This window comes from Chiloscyllium plagiosum, chromosome 27 (genome assembly GCF_004010195.1).
Source record: "Chiloscyllium plagiosum isolate BGI_BamShark_2017 chromosome 27, ASM401019v2, whole genome shotgun sequence".
Lineage (NCBI taxonomy): Eukaryota > Metazoa > Chordata > Chondrichthyes > Orectolobiformes > Hemiscylliidae > Chiloscyllium > Chiloscyllium plagiosum.
In genome coordinates this window covers 11,186,047-11,212,046 of record NC_057736.1, presented here as the reverse complement: position 1 = coordinate 11,212,046, position 26,000 = coordinate 11,186,047, and the positions used below count along the sequence as shown (strand labels likewise).

Below are 26,000 nucleotides of genomic sequence, written 5' to 3'. Positions count from 1 at the left end.
ATATTTTTTAAATTCCGTGGTGATTTTTGGCAGGTTGGTGTTTTGATTTGAAATTGTTTGCATGTAGGCTCCACATCTGTACCCACTAATTACTCAAAGACACTGAGTAATTGTCTTGATACTGTCTTTGAATGACTAAGATTTAAAGTAAAACACAGCTGAGAAAACATTTCAGTAAACTAGGTACTTTTGAGACCAAAGAACAGCAGAGGGAATTACATATGAGAGGCTGCAGTGAAAATGAGAAACTATGGTTGATAGGGTGGAACTGTCTGTCAGCAACTTGGACATGCAACCTTCACACAAATTTATTAGAAGCATCTGATCTGAGTGCACACATTCTTACTTTCCATGCAATTTGCATTGCTTAGTTAGAATTAGTGGGAGTGTTATTTTATGTTCATTCATGGGATAAAGGCATCTCCGGCTAGGCCAGCATTTATAGCCCATCCCTAATTGCCCAGAGGGCAGTTAAGAGTCAGCCACATTACTGTGGGTCTGGAGTCACATGTAGGCCAGACCCAGGTAATTTCAGCAGTCTCCTTCCCTCAAGGACATTAGTGAATCAGATGGGTTTTTTCTGACAATTGACTATGGTTTCTTGGTTATCAAACTCTCAATTACACATTTTTATTGAATTCCAATTCCATTGTTTGCCATGGCTGGGTTCGAACCTGGGTCCTCAGAGCATTATCTGGGTCTCTGGATTAACAGTCTAGCAATAATACCATGAAACCATTCTCTTCCCATTGTCGAACATTATTGTCCAAATAACAACACTCAACCATCAAATTCATCAAAATTATCACATTTAATGAGGAGGTGATGGCCTATTGATATTATCTGGTAGACTATCAATCCAGAGACCCTAGTAATGTTCTAGAGTCCAGGGTTCAAATCCTTCCATGGCAAAAAATGGAATTTGAATTCAATAAATAATTGAATCAAATGATAATCGTGAAATCATGGTGGATTGTCTGGGAATACCCATCTGATTCACTAATGCCCTTTAAGGAAGGAAACTGCGATCCTCACCTGGTCTGGCCTACGTCTGACTTAGACCCACAGCAAAGTGGCTTGCACTTAACTGCCCTCTCGGTAATTAGGGGTGGGTAATACATGCTGGCCTGGCCAGTGACACCATTATCATGTGAATGATTTTTTAGGAAGTAAATAATAATATCCTTTAGGGAAGGAAACGGCCATCCTTACCTGGTCTGGCCTATATGTGACTCCAGACCCACAGCAATGTGGTTGATTCTTAACTGCCCTCTGGGCAATTCGGGATGGGCAATAAATGCTGGCAGAGCCAGTGACACCCTCATCCTGTGAATGAATAATTTTAAAAAGTCCTCTGAATCCTCATGACATCAGTCCAGGGTGTCCTCACTTAAAAGCTGTGATTTTCAGGAATACATCACTGACTGATGCTGGTAGGATTTGGAGAAATGACTTGTTGGACTTTTGGCAAGACATTAACTGATGCTTGGTTTCCCACAAGGTATCGATGTTAAAGCCAGAGTTTGGACAATTCTTGCCCAGATAAACCAGGGTAAAAATTGAAATACTATACCATACTTGTGCAGCATTCTGCAATCTTAGCTGAAATAACTTGCAAAACAAAGCACTGAATGCAGAAGTACTGAATAAATTCAAATTAGATCTCTCTCCCTCTCCAGACACCACCAGATCTGCTGAGTTCCTGCTTTTATTTCAGATTTCCAGCATCCATATCATATTATAGCTTCTATGTAGCTTGAACCCAACCCTTTCATCTCATTTCCTGGAAATAAATCCCACATTGTTTTTTTTCTGATTGGATGAAATGCATATCAATCTCACAGGCCTAGATGTTCCAGGTAGTTATTGAATCATTAGAAATATTTTAAGTGCTTTAATGCCTCAATACTGGGCATTTTGAATTGGGGGCTGGGGGGGGGGACGAGACGACAGACTTTGCTATTACACCATCATCTTACTGAATTTTGAGGGTCTTTTGCAGGCATTACAAGTTTCAAATTGCAGGTGGCAAGCAACAGCAAGATCCTAGTGGAATTAATAGAGCGAAGGATCGGGCTCCCCAACAGACTTTAAAAACTATCCAAGAACTGCCAAAGACTTCTCTTTTGCTTTTTCTGGTACGCTCCTTGCAATAGTTAATGGCAATTAATCCTTCTGTCCATTCTAGCATAGCATTCTCTGTTCAGATCATTCTATGGGAGGATTTCCAAATCAGAAAATTGGGAAACTCTTGCCAGTTGTCTGTTTTTCAAAACTCAAGTAAACTGTATCCCAACACAATGATTTTTGAGCTGTCTCAGGTCCTCATCGCCAATTCCTCTCCATGAGATGCAAGTATTCCATCATGTCAGCCTCATCCACTTTATTGGAGCTCACCAAGGTTAGCACTTCATGCTGAATCTTTAGGGACAAAGTCTTGAGATTCTCTTGGCTTCTAGCACATTCAGGTCACAATCTCTACCTCTCATCATCTAGGAACTTCAACATAACTTTCTACTGTGAATCAGCCACAATATAAATGCCTTGGGGATATTGTGAACATGCCAAATTTCATTGGTTGACTTTATGCTTGCATATTGAGTTCAAGATTCTGCAGTGCAGGCTTGTCATCTCAGTTAGTCAATGCTGCTAATAATCCTCTACAGAAGCCTACTCCTACCCTCATTACCTCTTGCCACCCTCTCCCACTGGATTCTTCTAATCTTCATGCCTATATCAAACACTCTACTTCAAATTGTTTCATGTGTCAGAGAACTCCACATTCTCACCAATATCAGTGTGAAGAAATTCCTACCATATGTTGTGTTAATAAGAGGTTCTTAAATTTAAATAGCACCGTATAATTTAAAAGCTTTGAAGAGAGAAAGTGGGATTGAGCTTTTTGCAAAGCTCATTTCAGTTTTATCTTTTCTGTTTAATAATGCATGCTATACTCCTTTTGCTTGTGGTGAGTTTGCTTAGTCAGTTTTATTATAGGATATACTGAAGAACTTACCATAGAAAGTTATCCTGGACTGATAGTTAACTCTGTTCCCCTCTTTCTCACTCTACAGACACTGCTGCCTGGAGCACTTCCTGCTTTTATTTCAGATTTCCACCATCCAAATAATTTTGGATTTACATCATATTATAGCTTGTGTAGCCTGAAACTTTCCTTTTCACTACTTTTACTTCTTGGAAATAAACTCAATATACTTTTCATTCAACCAGGAAGAAAGCAATATCAACCTCAGGCCTAGACATTCCAGGTAGTTATTGGAACAGTGGGGACTGGAGCTACACATTAGAACACAATCTCAGACACAAGTGGCTCTGTGGAGATTCCTTGTGACTGGAATCCTCTGAGAAAGTGCTTATAATTGGAAAATCAGGAGGGTTCCAACTCACCGATGCTTAACAGTTACCCAAGAAAGATTGGAGGTTTAAAAATCTATTGTAATTCCTCGATAAATATTAAACTGAACTGTTGACTTGCCAGCAATCTATCCAACTACATCTCGACCCATCACACCACCACACTCTTCCCCAGTATTCAAAAGTGCCCCCAACTCTCCACATCCTAACCAAGCTCATCCCACTTCACATTAACCCTGCTGGATGCATCATTCTACCAGACTGACATGACACCAGAATCGACACGCCTAACTGACCTAACCCTGCCCCACCACTATACTCAGTAACATCTCCCAAGCTATCCTCTCAGCACTCCTGCACTTACCTGGCGCCCTGCACCTTCCCTTCACCCAAATGGCAACTTAATTCCTACGTATGTACCAACCATCCTGCCACCTTCAGTAATCTAACACCTACCTTTCCTCTGTCACTGTCAAAGTGGCTTTGGAACAAGTAATTCCTGAAATATGGCATCAGGTGCCATTAAAAAAATTAACATTGCAGCCGACAACTCGACTCCTGGACTGAGCAGACCTCACCCCTCCCCACCCCAGTTTTCTCCAGATGCATTTGGGAGGGCCAGACTCAGAAAAATCACTGACAGCTAAGCGGATAACTCAGAGGGTTGCAGTCAGTCAAATCTAACCAAAGGTAATCAGAATTTCTGAAGAGAATATCCTTTATTGTCACGTGTATAGAAGCACAGTGGAAAGTTTTTTTACAATGGCTGCCTCTAATGGCGCCATCTTAGGTACAAGTACGTAGGTACAAAAGAGAAATAAAAGAATAATAGCATTAGTGTCTAAAAAACAAGTTAGAAGATAGTTATAACATAGCTAAAGGACTGACATTACATTCTAGTAAAGAATTTCACATCGATATGACAATGCAGAGCTCAACGAGCATGTGTCTGACCATCCAGGCCGGGTCCCAGTCTAACAACACTCCATCTTTGCTCCAAGCCTCCAGTCTGCTCCACCAGACACTCAGCTGCACCAAGGTAAGTTGGGTAGTTCCGGGGCGTGCTTTTCCCCTCATGCTGCTCCAAGGCTGCTAAAATGAGAGAGAAAAAAAGTACAGGCAGAGCAGACGAGTTCCGGATGGAGTGCCCTACTATGCTGCCATCTTGCCAGAATTCTTGGATGTTACATAGGTATCCTCCTAATCTTCACCTTGTATGTTAGTTTAACACCAGTCTATTTTTGACCAAACTGCTCTCAACATCGGTACATTTGATAAGCCAATTTGAAAAATTAAAACTACATGCTATAACTCAATATTTTATATTACAATTTTACAGCAAAAAAACACTCACACTGGCCAATCTGCTGGCTCATGGCAGATTGTGTTTAGAAATATGGACATGAATTTGACCTGAAAATTACGCAAACAATGCCACTTGTGCAATCTGTACCAAATCAATCAAGACTACTCCTGATGCAAATCTGATCATTTCAATAATTTTAAATGTCAAGGAAGATACACTATGCTCACCGTAATCTTAGGTACCAACTGACCGCTTAAGTGGTGCCTTTCGGATGCTCATTAGAATTTCTGATACATTAAAGCAACTTTCTGGGTACACTGAGATGTCATGCAGTTTCTCCCCTCACTGGGACAGTGAGCAAGGCATCATTTCCAAAGTCCACAATCCATCACACCACGAGCTTTCAAATCACCATTAATTTTCAGAAACCGCTTCATTCAAGATATGGTTCATACAACTTCTTACCATACTCCACGGGAATGTGAATTTAAGAACACGGTTATGCGAGCATAAAGTCAGCTCAAGACGATCCAAACCTGAAACGGCTTTCAAATTGTTCCATTTTAGTTTGTACAGAATGTAAAATATTTTAGAAGCAAACTTTATGCGCATGCGTCAGAATTTAATATTCAGTGTGCAGCGTGTTTGTATTTTTAATGTAAAAATTGTAAATAGCATTCCATTTAAATGTGGGAAAGTCAAACATCTCAAACCTGCCACTTACTAATAAATCCCCATTTTGGATCCTTGCTTTCCTTTTTTAGGCCACTTTCCTATAAAGATGTTTTCTTAACCATTAGTCATTTATTAACAAAAAACTGATCCCTTAAGTTATTTTCATTGTGACCAATTTAATCTATTTACAATGCGCTCTCCACCTGAGACTGTTACAGACTTACTACTCCATGACTGCTGTCAATTCCAATTAAGCAGAAGCAAGAAGTGACTTCTCAAGATATTTGTCAAACATGTTATTTCAAATTGAGATTTAAAAATTGTAAGTCCCACAGATGCTAGCCTGGAATTCCTTCACTAAAAATCTCCACCAAAAAAGATCCACCATAAATCTCTTAAACCTGTCTATTATCTCCTTATGAGTGTTATATCTTGATTCTGTTAAGTCCAAGGGATGTTGTTTTTCTGTTAAACATGCTATATAAATGCAAATTATTTTCTCAAAATTGAAGGCAACAGAATCATGCTTTCACTTGGACAGGCTCTCCATCTCATAAAATGATACAAATAAGATGGATTGGACTGAATCGGATCATGTTAACAAAATGGATAGCTTGTAAAGTTCTTTTTTGAAAAGCATATCTTCTGGAGCTAGATGTTCATATGAGCACAATCTAACTACAGATCTCAAGACATAAACAAATTAAGTGAAAAACTGAAGGAAAAGTGTGATTTGGACCCAGTCTTTTATCTTTCGCATTCCAATATTGTCAACTACTCATTTGAAGAATGTGCAAATTTCTAAGAAAGAAATGTAGTTGATGTAAAAAAAAATATTTTCTGGTCAAGATTGAATTTGAGGTCGAGCCATTAATCTGAAGTAAACATGTAACAGCAAGATAAAAGGAGACTTAGATTGCTGATGGTAAGAGAACAGTGATAACATAGCTGGACAGCATTGCCACATGGAAGGGACTTAATGAAAGGAAGAACCAAACCAAAAATGAACCCTCCATGATTCTGGATATTATAACGTAACAAAGCACAAACCAACATGGCCTGAACTGATCAGCTTTTATTCACAAATTTTTCTTTTTACAATTTTTAAAATTAAAATTTCAAGTGGGATACCAAAACGGTTAGTGGGCAAACAAACAACAAACAAATGAGGAGTTCTGATGAAAAGTGATTAGCTGGAAACAATAACTCTGTTGCTCCTTCCATAAATGCGGCCATATTTAAGCATTTTCCATGATTGGAGAGAACTGAAAGTGATTGCATGACAATCCAAGAAGAATCAAAGCTCGTTTCACACTGAATTATCTACACTGACCTCAGTGCATCCAGAACCAATATTCACTCAGATATGGATAGTTAGCATTTTGTGAAATGGAATGATTTCATCTGTACAACTGTTGTCCCAACCTCTTCAGGAAAAAGGTGAAGACCAGCAAACTTTTAAACTCCATCTGTGCATTAGTACCTCATTTTTGAAGCTCGGAGCTTGAAATTTAAAGCATTTAATTGTTATGCAACCTTAATACTTGTACATAGAAGCCAAAATTCAATAAATACTTCAAATTATGATGCAATCTAATTATACATTATATGGAATCTATCAATTTTGAAAATAGAAAACACATACTTTGTTATTTCCAAACACTTTTAATGATTATCTTTGATGACTAAAGATAGACAAATTGTTCACAGTACAAAAAGGTTACAAAACGTTAAATTACAGGGCTTAAAAATTAAAGGTTTTCAAAAGGATAGAAGGCCATTATCAACCTCTTTTATACTGTACATTTACATCAAATTGATTTAGAATCAGGAAGCAGTGAAGCCCTGCTACATAGATCATCAGGGATAAAACTAAAAAATAATAATAGCGACTACAACACTTACAAGTCAGTAGAACAGACAGGGGGAGAAAAAAAAATTCTGTCACTAAACTGCAAACACTACTCCTAAGAGAAGAACATTGTCTGGAGTAAACTTTGCTATAGTTGTTTGCGTTTGTCATTTCCTATTATATTTCTCTGAAATATTTTCAGATGGCCTTATCGCTGCTCCATCTTAACCTTTGGTGGCTTGAGGAAACTCCTCTGTTTCTTCTCTTTCTTGCCTTTTTTATTGGCTTGAAAGTTTCTCCAGCTATCGACACGACCATCCCGACTTTCCTGTGGTAACCATTAAGGACAGTAGGTAATACTTAAAACAAAAAATGTGCACCAGTTATTAAAAATGGTATTTTCTATTACATTAGTAAATGAACACTCGCAAGTGTATTAAAATTGGTTGCCCATGCAGAATTGAAGCTGTTACAATTCAAAATTGCCACATTGATAATTGGCGAGGGGCAAAAATGACAGACCAAAAGACTGGGATATTGGTGGTGCATGGTCATGAGTGGTGAGTATTCCTGGATTGCATGAAGGAGAGTTTACTGCAGGAGTATGTGTCAGAACCAAGAGAGCATGTTGTTGAAGTCTGCCCTCTGTAGTTGAGATGATGCAGTAAATCTGGACATTGTATACAATCACTGCAATACATGGCACTGGGAGTACTTAGCAAGGGCAAAATTCAACCAATGTTTTACTGAGATAGAATCAAGACTACTGCTCACACTGATCTTTAGTAACTTACTGGACTTAATATTAATTCGCTGCAAACACAGTGACAGGGTGCGAATGAAGCCAAACCTGTAATTTTTACAGCAATGAATATCCAGCATTAAAGTGTCTGAGGGGGGAAGAAACCACAAGGGTTCACCCCCCCCCCCACCATGCCAATTGCAGGCCTCCCACCAATCAGGTATTGTCCATTTGTTATGGACTAGGCCAGACCCCTCAACACATTTTTAAGCAGGTAGCCCAGACTGCTACTTTGCTATTTGTTTTAGCTAGGTGTATAGCGGACATTCCGAGTAAATTAGCTGGTTCAACTGCAGACTTTTAAACAAACCAAATTTATTTACAAAATTACAGAATGAAACACAAAGAACAGACAATATAATACTGGATGACTTATCAAATCCAAACCAGACTTAATGATGCTGTTCTGAAAATACTTGCAAAAGTCCCAATACACACATCCCTTACCACAAACAGTAAAAATGGAGCAAACTAGAGCTTAAGGCTTGAAGTTAAAAGGAAAGACAGAGAGCTTCCAGTTTCCACTGTGATTGACTCAACTAACTCCTGAACTGAATTGAACTACACGGCTAGACAGCTGGCCATGCATCCTTGACAATACCAGTTTTTTTTTCAAAAGACGTTTCAAGCTTTTGGCCTGAAGCACTCTCTGTTGGGTAAACAACTAGGTCCCAAGGAACCATTCAAACTTCAGACATGATGGAGCCTAGCCAATTATCCCCTCCCTGGGGAAGAAAAAAACCTCAAGGGCAAAAGCCCTTCGTGTCGATTTTCCTGCTCCTTGGACGCTGCCTGACCTGCTGTGATTTTCCAGCACCACTCACTCGACTCTGATCTCCAGCATCTGCAGTCCTCACTTTCTACTTCAAGGGCACAGTAAGCTTGTAAAAGGCCAGCATTGTGACACATTGCTGCAAACCCCTGCTGGAGGTATTTTCTTTCAACCACTGAACAGACCATGCAGTTGGCCAACTGCTAGGCTAAAAACAGGATGCCAGGACAGTAATGAGGTTTTGCCATTGGGTTCAGCAGGAGCTTGCTGGGTTCATCTGCTGATTTCAGCCCCTCACCCCTTCTCCCTGGAAATTTTGCCGCTCATCATCTCTAAAGCTGGGAAAAATGGCAGAAATCTGATTACAGTGAGAGCTGAAGCCTTCAATCCCTTATACCATCACAATCCTCATATCAAAGACAGCTATTCACCAGAATATGCTGTGCAGGACTGTATTGAAGCAAAGTAGAAACACAATTCAAATGTTGTCAACAAGGCAACTTATTGCATTGAGAACAATTGCTGTAGAAAAACAATTTACTAAATCAACATAATTCTTGTCAAAGACCCAAAATCATTGCTTCAGACTGGTCTAGTGCACTGTGCCAAACTAATAATCCAAGGTACAAAGTCACAAACAGTACTCCATCTGGAGATGCAACTCAAGTTCACAATAACAATTCAGATTAATCATGCTTGGATGTTTTTCACATGCAAATAAAAATCAAAAATGTCAAAAAACAATGTCTACAGAATTTCTGTAATTAATCAGATAAAAATTCTGTGGGGAGTCAAAGGAGGAGATATTCAAGGGGTGGGAACAAAGTAATGATTACATTTCTAAAGGAGTTAGTTTTAAGGAGGGGTTGAAAAGCAGAACAATTTAGGGAGGTAATTTCAGATTGTACAGTCTGACTGACCCCACAGCTGCCCATGTCAAGTCTGTGCGATTACAGTTAACCAAGGTTCCAGAGCTAGCAGAACAAAAAAATATTGAAGGCAGGGATCATTGGACTGCAGAATGATACAAAACTAGGAAGAAGTGAGGCCTTGAACAGATTGAAACACAAGATTTAGAATCTTAAACTTGGGCCATTGAGCAAGTGTGATCCATTCGTTAATGTGGTATCACAACTCCAAAATCTAATAATAAAATGCATTTGGAATGTGATCACGATTTTTCATTCATTTTCCACTGCTAGAAAAGTTATTTGAAGTAATTAAGACATATCAATGAAAGGGAGTTCATTCTGAAATGAACAAGTACTAGTGAGTTTAGTTTTGTTTATAATCGATGAGATCAGTATAGCAACCTCAAGACGATAAACGTATTTGAATAGCAATTCTGGCAGAAAAGCATTGTTGACGGGAGGTTGCAAGGTGCTGTTGACAGGAACATTTGAAGTTCCACGTCTAACAAACACCATAAGTTGAGGAGAGGCAGTGGCCCAGTGGCATTAATGCTAGACTATAAATTCAAAGACCCAGGTAATACCCTGGAGACCTGGGCTCTAATCCCATCACAGCAGATGGCGAAATATGAATTCAATAAAAATATGGAATTAAGAGTCTAATGTTGATCCATTATTGATTGTTCACTAATATCCTTTAGGGAAAGAAATTGTCATCTTTACCCAGTCTGACCTACATGCGAATCCAGATCCATTGGTGACGTGGTGTACCCCTACGCCCTCTGAGCAATTAGGGATGGGCAATAAAAGATGGCCCAGCCAGTGACACACCCATCCCATGAAAGAATAATTTAACAAGTTGCTACCTGATTTTCATATAGACAACAGACAGTGCAGTTAGCTTCATTGTTAATCCTACTACAACATCCAGTCAAATAAAATATATTTCCATATTTAGGCTTGCTCAGCACTTAATAGTTACGTCACATTAAGGAAAACTCATGGAAATATGGCACACAGATGCGAAGTGTATAATCTATAGATTTTTTTTAATAAGAATCCAGAGTTCTTATAATATCAGCCACTAAATTACAATTTGAAGCAGATTATTTTTATCACTGTTTCAAGATGGATTATCAAATTGACTATTATGCATCACTCACTGCACATCTTGATGTCAAGGTAGTTATTAAAATAAATTAGCTTTTCAGAAGGAAACCATTTTCAGTAGTACTGCAGAACCATAACCACCGCTCATTGCTACACAAGCCATTCAAAACATGACAAGAATTAGAAATTGGTAAGTTAGAATTTCACAAACCTCAAAATTTTTCTGCCATTCTTTGTCACGTTTTGCTTTCTCTTCCTGCTCAATTTCCTCTTCTCTTTGTCGTTTCCTGGATTTAGAACGATGGACAGCATGAGAACATGTGCTCATAGATGAGCATTCAGCTGCTGAGATCTCTCTTTAACGTGTTATTTAATTGCCAGGATAGTGGGTATTTACAATTCCCAGCAAAACAAGGGGCGTTAAAGCTAGCATAGCCTGTTTCACAGTAACATCTTCCTATGATGATTCCTTGCTTTTTTGCCCCGATCTAAAGAGCTGGGAGACTCATAAAATCTATTTATTTTTACTGTATGATTACTAACTGTTGGTAAACAATAATGGGTGACTACAGGGCTGGACTTGGTAATGATCTTGCCCCAAACTCCAATCCTCAAACCATCAACACAGTGGAAAAATATGCATAGAACTAATGCATAGAAGCATACCCAAAGATTCAGACGCAGTACTGGGAGTAAGCCAGAACCCATGTAATCTTAGCTCAGTGTGAATGTGAGATGGGGGGGTGGTGGTGGTGGGGGGCATGGGGGGGCGAGAAGAGAGAGGGGAGCAGGAGAGCTGGTAGAGGGTTGGAGGAAAATAAAAGCTATAAATCAGTAATTGGAAAGGCTTCTCTTCCAACCCAGAGAAAACAAGTGTCACCAAGACGGAAAATTTGATTTAATTTTTGTACTAAATACATCTGAATTGAGAAACATTTAGAACAATAAAGTGGGAATTAAGTATCTGCCTCTATAAAGCACTTAATTTAGTAAAACATTCCAAGGCACTCCATAGAATGGTTAACAAAAAAAAGGCGGGTTATGTGGGATATTTGGATAGATGGCTGAAAACCTGATCAAAAGTCTTTCAGAACAGTCTTGCCTTTTAAAAAGTGAAGAAATTGCTGAGCGTTGGGGCCCAAGCGACTGAAGTTCTAGTCAACATTCGAGTGATGAAAACTGGGATGACTAGGACAGTCGAATGAGAAAATCAGGGTATCTCGGAAGGTTCTAGTGAGGTCAGAAATTAAAGCGTGAGAGAACAAGGAAGTGAGAGTCCGCGGTGGGGTGGGGTTGGGGGGGTTTAAGGTCACAAAGGGATTTGAAATAAGGATCTTTTTAGTTGAATAAACATATTATTAGACCATGTCCCAATACAAAACAGCCAATATGGCAGTGTTGATTTGAAAGGATTTAGCACAAAGTTTTTAAATACCGGATAATTTAAATCAAACTCCTTAGAGTAAATAGTAGGCATATATTGCACAGCTTTGTCTTCTCATCCAAAACCAACAGTTTATAATGATCAACACTTTATAAACGGCCATTTTAAAGTGTGGGGGCTGGAAACAAATGCAAAATGTTCAGCAGAATACGTTTTAAGATGATTACGTACCTTTCATGCATATCCTTGGCTTCACGCTCCTTTCTTTTAATTTCTAATTCAGCAAACAGCTTCATAGTTTGTTTGTGCACCGACTGCTTAAACTGGCAAAGTTGAAAAAAAAACAACTCTGACACAACTCAGGACACAATGGATAATTGCTCAATCAACACATTTATGATAATGCAAATAGCAAGACCTTGTAACTGGCTTGAATCCCATGGCTGAGAATTTCATTCAGTTACAGAGCAGATGTGCAGAAAAAAAAATCAGAAATACTTTATTTCTTGCAAAGATGTATCAAAATACTGCACATTATAATTTTAGTATCTGAAGATGAAAACCTCTGACAGCTCCAGGGACTTATTTAACAATATCAGGGAAATCTTTGAAAGTAACCAGGAAAAGCTCCACGGGGACATCAGAATTCTACTGCCCATTATGCAACTTCTGCTTCCATTCACCTGATTTTTATTATTTCTCCTGTAGAACATCAAGAACTAATAGTGCAATTGGCACTATCTTTCTGAAGTTAGGAGTTGCCTTCCAGAGTAGTATTTGCAATGTTTGTGCACCAAGATTTATGAATCATTGTTTCTGATATTGTTATTTTTTCTCGTTTCATGTGAATCATGTTTGATGTAATGCTTCCAACTAATAGCACACATATCTAAATATAGTTTATTAAACAGACAGGCTGTGTGTTATTCCAGTGCAGCCTAAAAAATGTGAAACCACCCAGTTTATGGGTAAAAGTTGCGCATGACTTATAAGCCACTATCCCCGAAGTATAGCTCTTTATCCTAAATTCAAATTAGCAGCAGCCTGGTCTAACGTCCCATTAGCTGAAATGGCATGAGTGTATAGCATCGAGTGGGAATAATTTATTCTATATGAATATTAATTTCTAATATAAATAATCAGGATACAAAGACTTCACTTGAAATTTGAATTTACTGAATGTGTTTGGATGCTTTTCCCAAAACTGGAGACCTCTATCTCCTCAAAACACATATCACCACAGTCCAGAGGAACACTGATAAAAAAAACTGATGTTTGTTAACACCACAGTCTTAATTGTCTTAATTTCTAAGTATCTAAAATTATTGAGCTATGACAAATTACACACAAGTAAATAAAATATGAAGTAGCAGCATAGAAAGCAGAATTCTCAGGACTTGGTATTTCTTATGCATTTATGGATTCATCATGGTTTGTACATTCCAATAAGGAAACTTCCATTTCAGAGATGTGCAGGACATAGGCACCAATAGGTAAACACAACGCATGCTGGATTTCTTACATAACCTTTCTTACATAACATTACTTAATTGATAGAGGCCACGACATCCAATGCATAAAAATAAATTCCGCCCGATCACTGCACTGCTAACAAGGGTCAGTTTTATCCTTTGAAACAAACATTCATTTTCATAACTTGGTGGGGATTGTTTACTGAAACACAACCTGAATGAAGGAACAGCAAGAAGCAGATTTGTATAGATACAGTAGATATACAGGCAACATGCAGTGTACAAAGTTCAAGATATAACTGATGAAAACTCATCATGAACAGCAACATTGATATTTCAACAAAATTAAAAGTCATAGAAGCCACTTATTCTTTAAAAATAACCAGAATAAAGTTTTGGGATAGATAGGCAAGTCAGAGCTCCTTTCATAATGATTCGGATTTGAAAATCCCTCATAGCTAAACTTAAATGCACTCAACTCTCACTTCTCCAAATAAAACATGTGGCAGCCCATCACTACAGGATAAATTATTTATCTTGTAAAATTACTCATATTTACGAGCTGTAAAACTACATTAAGGCCTGCAAGATCTGCTAAACTTTAGAAAAATGTATCCTTTGGGTTTATTTCAAGATAAATTGCGAGAATTAAAGGACACAGACATCGGCAAAACATCTATGGCATTCTGCTGCAATCATTCACACAAATGATTCGAATCTCGTGCACTCATCTTTTATAAACAATGAATGCTGTTCAGGAGTTTCCTCGTAATTCCATGTCTGGTTGGTCCAGTGCAGCGAGAATTTTTAAATTGAAAAGTTGCTTGGTTAGGAAACACAGCCAGCACTGGGTTTAGGGGTGTTTCTCAAAGTCTAGTTCAGTCATGCTTGCAATGACAGATGAGAGAAAAGTACTTTTAGGAATAAAAGGGGAACAAGAATGGTGGTAATGATAGACCAGGGAACAATGGACCAGTAAGTCTAACGTCAGTGGTTGATAAACTATTGGAGAAAATAGTGAAGGAGAAATTTAGAGAGACAAGGCTTGGTCAGGGATAGTCAGCATGGCTTTATTGGAAGGAGGTCATAGGGTCAAAGAGTCAGAGATGCACAGCACAGAAACAGACCCTTCGGTCCAACTCATCCATGCCGACCTGATATCCCAACACAATCTTGTCCCACCTGCCAGCACCCAGCCCCTAACCCTTCCTACTCATATACCCATCCAGATTCCTTTTAAATGTTGCTATTGTACTAGCCTCCACCACTTCCTCTGGCAGCTCATTCCATACACATGCCGCCCTCTGTGTGAAAACATTGCCCCTTAGGTCTCTTTTATATCTTTCCCCTCTCACTCTAAACATATGCCCTTTAGTTCTGGACTCCCCCACCCCAGGGAAAAAATCTTGTCTATTTATCCTAACCATGCGCCTCATTATTTTATAAACTTCTAAGGTCACCCCTTAGCCTCTGACGCTCCAGAGTAAACAGCCCCAACTTATTCAATCCTCCAACCCTGGCAACGTCCTTGTAAATCTTTTCTGAACCCTTTCAAGTTTCACAACATCCTTCTGACAGGAAGGAGACCAGAACTGCATGCAATATTCCAAAAATGGCCAAACCAGTCTGGTAGACATTTGAGAGGAGGTGGCTAAGTGTTTGGATGAGGGTAGGGCAATTGATGTAGTTTTTTCTATGGATTTCAGCAAGGTCTCTGACCAAGTCCCACATGGTAACCTGATAAAGAAGGTAAAAACTCATGGGACCCAGGGTAACGTGGCATGATGGATCCAAAATTGGCTGAGTGGTAGGGGACAGAGTGTGGTGATAGACGTTTGTTTGTGCTACTGGAGCCCAATGTGCAGTGGCATATCAGAGGGATCAATGCTGGGTCCCTTATTGTTTGTGATATGAATAAATGACTTAGACGAGAATGTGGGTGAGATGGCAACTACGTTTGTGATGTCACAAAGGTTGGCAGCGTGGTTGAATAGAAAACAGCTGTTCCCTTTAGTTGAAAGGTCAATAGCATAATTTAAAGTCAAAGGCAGAAGGTTTAGAGGGGATTTGAGGAAAAACATTTCACCCAGAAATTGGTGGGGATCTGGAATGCATTGCCTAGGAGAGTAGTTGAGGCAGCGAAGTACTTGTATGAGCAGCTGAAGTGTCATAACATTCAAGATCATGGGTCTGGAACAGGAAAGTGAGACTAGTGTAGGCCATGGTATATTTTTTGAGAGTACAGATGTGATGGGCCAAAGTATTGTATGATTCTATGATACCACTTTATAACGTTTCTCTCTACTTAGAGCTCTTTTCCAAAATCCTAAAGTGAAGGTTTCCTACAGGAACTGGTGAAAAAGCAGTAATATAATGGACTACCACAAATAAACCATGTCATTATTTGGAGTAGCACTAAAACACTGTGGGGTTTATGTTGGGCCTTATATCAGTGAGTCAGAGTTAGACAGCAGCTACGATGCTACAGTCTAATTTCTGATGAAAATGTTGGGGAAAATAAATCAATTCTCTGCTCTTGAGCATTTTCATAAGGCTTTAAAGCAAGTCGTATTTATCACAGGTACGATATGTTTCACGATTGAACAAACAATTGCTTTCCTCCCCCAGTTTAAAAAAAGTAATTGAGAGAGAAGAAAAAGTGCTCAAGAAATTGAGGAAGATATAAGCAGATGATATACAAGTTAATAGAAAAGCAACAATATCAAATAACTTGGAACCTATTCACTTGACAAACCCTAACAACACAGAAATACTTTATAATCAGCTAGAGATTTAAGATACTGCCTTTATGATTGGCAAGTAGAAGGCTAATAAATTTCTCAGTTATCAGAGATTAATAAACTAACTGCTATTCAGTTTCATATTTTGATACCTATGATAACAGTTTGTACAATAAACTGCATTCAACACTACAGCTGGGCTGTTGAGGAGAATGCTTCCTGAAGAAAGATTAATGGGAAGTTAACGGCTATTTTCTGCACTATCCAGCTCTTGGTTTACAGAAATCACAGAAGTTTGTACCTCCCACTTCCCCTATAAACTTTGTTGAAAGACAGGGAACAAAAAAAAGCTAAAAAGGCAAAACAAAAAGCACCTTAGAAACATTATTCCTGCTCCCTCATGCATCCATTATTGCTCACATACAGTACACTCCTCAGTAACAGTAGAGGTTAACTGCATCAGAATAAAACACGCTTGCTTGTCAAAAACTCTCATGATTTCAAGTTATTTCATGACATTTTGGCTGAGACTTAATTGTTTGATCCAAGCCCCGGAGAGAAAGTTGACCAGCTTTACACATTCCTCTCATTAAGTGCCAAGTGTCTGAAAGCTATTATTATTAATTTCTACCAGGCTTGTTGAGAAGACGACAATATAAGATAAACAAAGGGTGAGATCGGGTGGACAGTGAGAGCCTTTTTTCTAGGATGGCGATGACTAGCACAAGGGGCATAGCTTCAAATTGAAGAGTCATAGATAATAGGACAGATGTCAGAGGTAGTTTCTTTATTCAGAGTAGTAGGGGTGTGGAACGCACTGTCTACAACAGTTGCAGACTCGCCACTCTACGGGCATTTAAATGGTTACTGGATGGGCATATGATGAGAATGGAATAGTGCAGGTTAGATGGGCTTCAGGGTCTGTACTGCGCTATAATGTTCTATGATAAAATTGAAAACCCAGATAAGAAATTAATAGTAAAGCAAGAAAAAAAATGAATTCAGCTTTCAAACTGTTGAGTGGTTGGCATATTAGGATTTCTAAAGCTTACCATTCCATCCATAGGCATGATCTTGAGTACACTAAAATCAGCAAGAAACTGGTCATAGGACAGAAAATATTAATATTAATTTGGTAGAAATATAGGTACGTTGTTTCTTAAATGGTGAGAATAATGACTAATGGGCCTAGGTAATCTTGTTCATAAGTAAGAAAGCTAGTATGCAGGTGCAACAAGTGATTCAGAAGGCAAGTGAACTTTTAGCCTTAGCACAGGAGGACGGAGTAGAAGAGAAATCAATATTTTAGTTATGCAGAACACAAGTGAGGCTATACCTAAAGTATAGCACATTATTTCCTTTGTCTAAACAAAGGATATCCTTACCAAAGAAAGTGTGCAGTAGATTTGTCAGACTAATTCCTAGAATTGTTATACTGTCCTATAATGAGAAACTGAGAAATCTTGGCTTGCATTCATTGGAATTTCAAAGATTGAGAGTTAATTTCAAAGAAATTTATAACATTTTTAAAGGGAGAACAGAATAGATGCAGAAAGGACGTATCCCCTGACTGTGGAGTCTAGAACCAAAAAAGACTTCAGAATAAAAGGCAAATCACTTCGGATAGAGATGAGGGGGCATCTTCACTCAGAGAATGGCGAATCTTCAGAAATCTCTGCTTCAGGTTTCAGAAGCATTGAGTATGAAAATCAAGAAATAGAAATGAGCCTGTGTAAAATAAGAGCTGAAATAAAACACTTTCCTTTGTTATGATTCACATGATGGGAAGTAATTGAAGTTTTTACTGGGAAAACTCGACCGTTGAGTTCAAGATAGAAATTTATAGCTTTCTGATTACTAATGTCACAAGGTAGCACAGGAATATGGCGAAGATAGATGATCAGCTATTATCCGAATAGCAGAGCAGGTTCAAGGTGCTGAACGGCATATTCCTGCTCCTATATTGCTGACAGGGAAAAATTACTAATGCTAATGATTTGACTTCGACAGAAAAATTACTCACAAACAATAAAAATCAGGAACGTACAAGGAGTGTGCAAATCACACTTCCTAAGAGTCACAGTTAAAATATATTCTCATACCTCATCGTCATCACCAGTAGAGATAATAAATACATGTCACAACGCGAAAATGGGTCATTTGGCCCAAATAGATTGTATTAGTGTTTACCCACCTTGCAAACTAATAGTTCCTCTAGCCACGACCATAATATAATGTTGAACTTTTGACAATTTCCATCTCAGATACTCATCAAGTGAAATTTCACAGTCACACAACTTTGTGTAAATTTCAAATCTATACTTTTTACAATTTGTAGCTGACTCAATATTCTAGATACGAAATCAAAAATTGCTAAATCTCAGCAGGTCTGGCACCATGTGTGGAGAGAAATCAAAGTTAACGCTTCGGTCCAGTGACCCTTCTTCAGACCTGCTAAGCTTTGCTAACAAGTTCTGGTGCCATTTCTGATTTCCAGCATCCATAGTTATTTAAAAACCAAAAAGAACTGCGGACTCAGTAAATCTGGAACAAAAAAAAAGACATTGCTAGAAAAGCTCAGCAGATCTGGAAGCATCTGTGGAGAGAAATCAAAGTTAATGCAACAGGTTCAATTCTGAGGAAAGGTCTCTCGAGCTGAAACGTTAACTCTGACTTCTCTCCACAGATTCCATCCCCAGTTTTCTTTTTGTTCTGGTCCCTCATCTACAGGAAGCAATCTGCTTCAACTTATCCTTTGGTAATTTCAAATACTAATATCTGTATCATCAACTACTGCATAATCTATATTATTTTGATGAAAGAAAAAGTTGGATCAGCCAAGTACTTCCAAATCTATATTTTCTCAGATGAATCAATCTGTACTGTACCTTACCAAAAGCTGCAATTACGTCCCATCATGTGAATCCTAACACTTTTATTTCAACTCTTATTTTACTCATTCTAGTCGCAGCCTCATTAACCAAGATGTACTGCCTTCTTGCATTTACCAGAACTCTCTTTAAAGTACCCTTAAAAAATTTCAATACACTAAGAAAACTCATTGCTATTTCTTATGCTGGTCATATGATATTCATCAACACATGGGTATGCCTTCTTGATAGCGCAAAAAGTTGTACTGTACCAAAATGTAATACGACAGCTAAGTTGGCAGGCAGTAGGCTAATGCAGTAGAGAGAGACCCAAGGTTCTCCAGACAATGGGTTCCCAATCTGACTGGGAAGGTTTAAAATGTCTACTGTTGACTCTAACCTGCTCTAGTGCATCCTCAAATGGCTGCTTAAGGCATAACAAGTTGAAATTCAGCAGCCAGCTATTTATTGCCTTTGTGTACAAAGATTTGCTTTTCGTACTTTAGAAAGTCGTCCTTTGTGTAACTTTAAATAAACTTGCCTGAAACTATTGCTTGTTAATAATGTTTACACTTATTTATAAAGATGGAAAAAACTTTTCAAAATGTTACCCTGGCATCTCACTTTATAGATTTGGCTAAATCATAAACTTTCCTGATGGAGTTATTTTATATCTAACATATTGAAGTCCTGAAATTCATTTCAGAAAAAAATTCTAAATCAAACTATTTCAGTAAAAATACATACTTGGTCTTCTCACAAATGGGAATACAAAAACAACTGCAGAAAGAAATTTGGGCTACCATTTAACTGTCTGCCTCAATGATAAATTGTTAGAAATAAATGCTTGCTACAGTGTGCTGCTCACTTTGGCTGGCGCTCAAGGAGCCCATTACAGAGCAACTATCGCAATATGAGCTGCCAAGGTGCTCAATCTTTTTTAGTGCCTAATCCTATTCCTTAAACGCTACCAACATGTGAAGTATTCTCCCCTGTTGAAATGCAAAGCACGCACTCCATAAGGTTCATCTCTAGAATCATCAGCGCCATAACTTATATCTCTTACGATTTCAGGGTCATCCTCTTCCAAAATAGGTGACTTTCCTTCCTTCTTCAATGCCTTTCTTTTTTCTTTCATCTAAAATAGCAGAAAAAAATTAGGAGTCATTAAAGAATCAAAATGCTTTAGAATACAATACAAATGACCCATTTGTGAATTATATATTATACATTTCCCCAGGAGTTAAATACATTGCACCACTTGATACAATATAATCAGAACCGATCCACTTCAATACCTTGTCTGTAGTGAGTTTTTAGAATTGGACCAAGGGAACAACAGTTACCAATTTATCAGTGACTTCACCAGAATAAGTAGGAGAAAGAAAAATAAAAAGGCATCCAGGATTAATTTTATCAATTGCTATCCAGAGATATTTATTGTAAAGTGCTATACATAGTCAATGACCTATACAATACTCACCATGACAGAATATGGGTGATATGTAAAGATAAACAATTTGACCACCACTAAATCGATTAAGTAGGTATTTAGGCAGGAAGGCCACACAATTACAATATTAGTTTGGCTATTAAAGATACTAGTTAAAGAAACTGATGACACAAGCAGTCCAGGTTTGTGCACTTTAACACTGCAAAATATGCCACAACATTTCACAAAACACAAAAAGGGCTGAGAAAAACAATGGATATCACAGGAGACCTGAAATATATTTTGTTGAAGCTTTTCATCTTTGTGTCATCAGGACATTTTTCAAGAATGCCATTTGAGGGAAAGCCAACATGCATACTGCCTGAGAAGAGGTATCAACTGGTTGATAAGTGGATTCTGGTCAGTAGAGGTGTTGCCACGGAAAATGTACCAATTAATGATGTTTGACAGTTAACTGGCTGCCTTTGTTTAAATTTTAAACCAGGCAGTTTCTCTGATTTCTCAGGGCAATGCCTTGACCAATGAACAAGCAAGCGGCTGTCACCTATTTTGAGTTGAAATCAGCAATACGTGTACGCATTCTGTCTACAAAGACCATGCTTTTCCTGTGTATTGGCATATCTGGCTTCCAGTACACACGAGGGTTTCACACTGACAGCCTAACAGAATCCAAACTCTGTTGTCATTATAATTCTCCACATTCTCAGGATTATCCAGCAAATGGTGCTCCAATTCTAGGTTTGCCATGTGATACATTTACACATAATGAAAGCAACATAAATTATTACATAGGGCCATTTTACAAAAAGGCATGCTGAGTGTGCTTATTTCAACTTGAAATAGATGACAGCCACTAACTAGCTCCCTTCTCAGGGCAGTATCTTGACTGGAGTTTATCTGCCTGGTTTAAAATTTAAACAGTCTGGGGGTTTACTATCCAACCATTAACTGGTGCATTCTTCATAGCAATGCCTCTACCAGAGTTCACTTTTCAGCCAACACTCTTTTCTCATACAGCAATAATGTTGGTTGTCCCCTCAAATTGAGAGTTCCCCAGACGAGTGTGCAACAAAAAGGCTTCTACAAAATGAGGTGCTTTTTTCAGCAATATGAAGGATATCAGAAAAGCACAAGAAAAAACTGACTGAATATTAGCTTAGAAATTCTGATTTTAAAGGTTTTTAAAGATAGGTAAACTGGTACATGGCAAAGGGAGTTCAGAAAGAATTAAAAGTGATAGAAGCTGGGCCGGCACCAGGGACCCGGGTTCGATTCCAGCCTTGGGTGACTGTCTGTGTGGAGTTTGCACATTCTCCCAGTGTCTGCGTGGGTTTCCTCTGGGTGCTCCGGTTTCCTCCCACAGTTCAAAGATGTGGTCAGGTGAATTGGCCATGCTAAATTGCCCACAATGTTAAGTGCATTAGTCAGGGGTAAATACAGGGTTGGGGAATAAGTCTGGGTGGGTTACTCTTCGGAGGGTCAGTGTGGACTTGTTGGGCCGAAGGCCCTGTTTCCATACTGTAGGGAATCTAACCTAATCTAATCTGCAATGGCTGAAATAGTAGCAGTGGTGGAAATGAACAAACAGTAATGAACAAACATAAAATGAACAAACAATAGATCAGATAGAAGAGTTCAGGGTGTGGTTTGGGAGGAGGAAGTTGTAACGTCCAAATACGTTGCAAGGACAAGAAATCTGAACTCACCACATTGATGGCGAGAAGAAACCAACTTATGTCAGCAAAGACAACAGTAAGAGGTGAACTGGAAGCAGTATCTGAGTTTTGGTGTTTGAAGTATTAAAAATGGCCACCTAATCAAAGAACCAGATGATTACTACCTACCCAGTTTTCAGAAAACAATAAAATAAGCAGAAGAGGAAAGTTACAGAATATATGTAGAAATATTAACCTTCATTTTTACTCACAATCACAGAATCCAGAAGAGAATTATCTTCATCCAGGGTATGGTAACTTAACAAGCATAGTAAATTATAAAGAACACAAATCTGCAATATAGCTGAATAGGTGGATGCACAAATCATATTGTCAGAACATGTCCAACTGGGAATACTGAAAGTACTGAAAGTAAGTGAAAAATATATAAATTGTTGATACTAGGGATATTTTGAGAGGGACATAATGCGTGTGCTTATATTTGCATGTGTTTTTATTTTATTGATTGCGATACCAGATTGTATGGTAACTGGTACCCACTGGTTTCTGCAGCAAGGATCAACATCTACAAGGGATGAGGTGAAAAAGGGGAGGAAATAGTTGTAATTCTGCTTGGAGCCTAATGCAAAAATTATAGATAAGGGAAAGCTCTTTGGGCATATTTCGACAGGACTAAATTCATGAATAGTTAATAGTAACTACACTTGATGCTGCCTGTGTGTCAGGTTGAAAGGGAACTTGCTGGTTCTTGGACCACCAAACAGAAGGCAACAGGCTCCAGGATCCATCAAGGTTTGACATTTACATGCGCCAATTATGTGTGAGATGAATATCAGTTCCCAGCTGGGATGCTAAATGGGCATCTCCAACTCGGCAATTAAAAATATAATCTAACATCCTGTTCTACATCTTTGAACAGCTTTACCACAGAGTAGTATCAACAACAGAGTAAAAGACTCCTCATTGCTCTAGGTGGTAATAAGGTTATGCAAGAAAACAGATTAAAAAAAGGGTTGTCTGCTGAAAGTAAAGGAAAATTCCACAGGTCAACCAACTGCATTCAACCTCCAATTTTGATAATCAATTTTTAACAAATGTCTGTGAACTGAAGTTGAGAGAGAAAAAATGTCTTGGTTCAAGGTCAACAATTTAAAGCCACAAAATAGTCCTTTGATATTTCTGACAGCACCAAGAAAAGCAATGTAACTGAAGGACCATCAGATAATGTTACCAGTTTGATTTTGTATAACCAAGTTTTGTAGATGATACAACAGAGCTACCTAGGGGTAGTGCAGAGAATTGCTGACTGTAAAAGAGAAATGAACACAAGTAATGAACACAAGTCCTCATCACAAACATACAACGATTTTTCTCTTCTTTATCTCATTTTTTTGTTGGTGCCAGTCCCTGCTCCAAACCATTCGGTGGGCACCAGTTAGTTTACATTAATGAAATGGTCATTTTCGCTAGGATCTGGACCACGGTACTGGCAGGTCATTTGATCATGAAGTCCATCACACCTACCCCTGACTCACTCATCTTCTGATGGTTGTGTTTTTACAGATTTAAAACAGACAAGGCTTTCCTCTTCCTGAAGCAATAATCTCTTTCTTTTGAATTTGTTGTTTCTATCTCATTAATAAGAATTGCAGCTTTCAAAATGGGCCAAGACTCAAAGTCTAATTAAATAGACAGGATCATAATGAATACATTTTTGAAATAAAAATTGAGCCACAGCATCATTAACTATTATAGTCAATGTTTAGGAGATCAAACAGTGTAAGATCATAAATCTGAAGTTCCTTTCTTAAAAATTGGTATAAGCTACATTTATAGTAATTTTTCAGATTTATACTGTACTCTTAATACTAAATTAATGTATCATAGCTAATATTGGACAGCATATTAAACCCACTCATCCCGAATTTCCATCTAATTATTTTATTCAATTTACATTAATTTCAATTGAAACTTGAGCAAATACTTTTAGAAAAATTGCTTGATCCTAACTGTAGGATAATTTGAATCTTTCTTCAAGCAAAATATGACTTTAAATTAACAGTTGCACATTTTAAATGGACACTCTGGATGCTAACAACACTGGCATTTTTTGTCACTGGAATTCTACTTCAACCAGTTACATATTGACCTAGAAACTAAAGATCAGGAAACAGCAGATAATGTTGCACAGCATACAGAAAAAACAAAATATTTATCCATCTTTTAAAATTCACTCTATTCTACAACGTTTAACAAAGCAGCACCCCGTCATTCTGAACTTACAGATGAAGAATGACAAGTAAATGGCCATTAGGAACTCTCCGCCTCAATGTCGACACTAAACTTAAGGTATGGTGTGTGAAAAAAGCTGCATTTCAGCCTGCACGCATTAATGTGTGTCCCACAGAGTTATATTTCAATTGGCTCAAAATACTTCCACCATTACCAATATATGTGACAACTTGCATTTTGTTCAAAGTTTTACTCGAGGTGTTTTGGAAGGATATATTCTGTAACTACCATTGGGCTTGACTCTCAGTTGGATGGAGAATTGATAGATCTGCACATAATGAAAACATAAGACCATAGGTGGCAAGAGCAGAAGTAGGCTCCTCAATGAATCAAGTCTGCTCTGCATTTCAGTGAGATCATGGCTGATCTAACAAGAACTAGGAGCAGGAGTAGGCCGTCTGGCCCTTCGAGCCTGCAACGCCATTCAATAGGATCACGGCTGATCTTTTTGTGGACTCAGCTCCACTTATCCGTGCTCTCACCGTATCCTTTAATTCTTTTATGTTAAAAAAAACTCTCTCAATTTTAAAAACATTTACTGAAGTAGCTTCAACTACTTCACTGGGCAGGGAATTCCTTAGATTTACAACCCTCTGGGTGAAGAAGTTCCTTCTTAATTGAGTCCTAAATCTGGCCCCCCTAATTTTGAGGCTATGCCCTCTTGCCCCAGTTTCATCTGCCAGTGGAAACATCCTCTCTACTTTTATCTATTCCCTTCATAATGTTGTATGTTTCTATAAGATGCCTCCCCATTCTTCTTAATTCCAATGAATATAATCCCAGTTTCTCAGTCTCTCCTCATAAGCCAACCTCCTCAACTCTGGAATCAACCTAGTGAACCTCCTCTGCATCCCTTCCAGTACATCCTTTCTCAAGTAAGGAGACCAAAACTATATGCAGTACTCCAGGAGTGGCCTCACCGCTGCAACATAACCTCCCCGATTTTAAACTCAACCCCTTCAGCAATGAAGGTCAAAATTCCATTTGCCTTCCTAATTACTTGTACCCGCAGACCAACCCTCTGTGATTCATGCATAAAGACACCCAGGTCCCTCTGCACAGCAATATACTGCAACTTTTTATCAGTCAAGTAATAATCATTTTAATGTTACTCCTTCCAAAATGGATGAGTTTACATTTATTAACATTGTTATCCATCTGCCAGACCTTTGCCCACTCAAAGTATCTATGTTCCTCTACAAAGTTTCACAGTCCTCTGCACACTTTGCTCTCCCACTCATCTTAATGTCATCTGTAAACTCTGACACACTACGCATGGTCCCCAACTTCAAATCATCTATATAAATTG

General features: G+C 38.4%; 1 protein-coding gene across 1 annotated transcript in view; it reads right to left on the bottom strand.

Annotated features, from left to right (window-relative positions):
• Positions 1-7,001: 7,001 nt before the first annotated feature.
• Positions 7,002-26,000, bottom strand: part of dnajc8 (DnaJ (Hsp40) homolog, subfamily C, member 8) — a gene marked incomplete at its 5' end in the record, with an annotated part of 38,231 nt that continues 19,232 nt past the window's right edge. Inside the window, 4 exons of the mRNA XM_043717118.1 lie at positions 7,002-7,536; positions 11,015-11,090; positions 12,419-12,510; positions 20,337-20,408. Of these exons, the coding sequence (XP_043573053.1) occupies positions 7,417-7,536; positions 11,015-11,090; positions 12,419-12,510; positions 20,337-20,408 (360 nt within the window). The remainder of the gene's footprint in view (positions 7,537-11,014; positions 11,091-12,418; positions 12,511-20,336; positions 20,409-26,000) is intronic.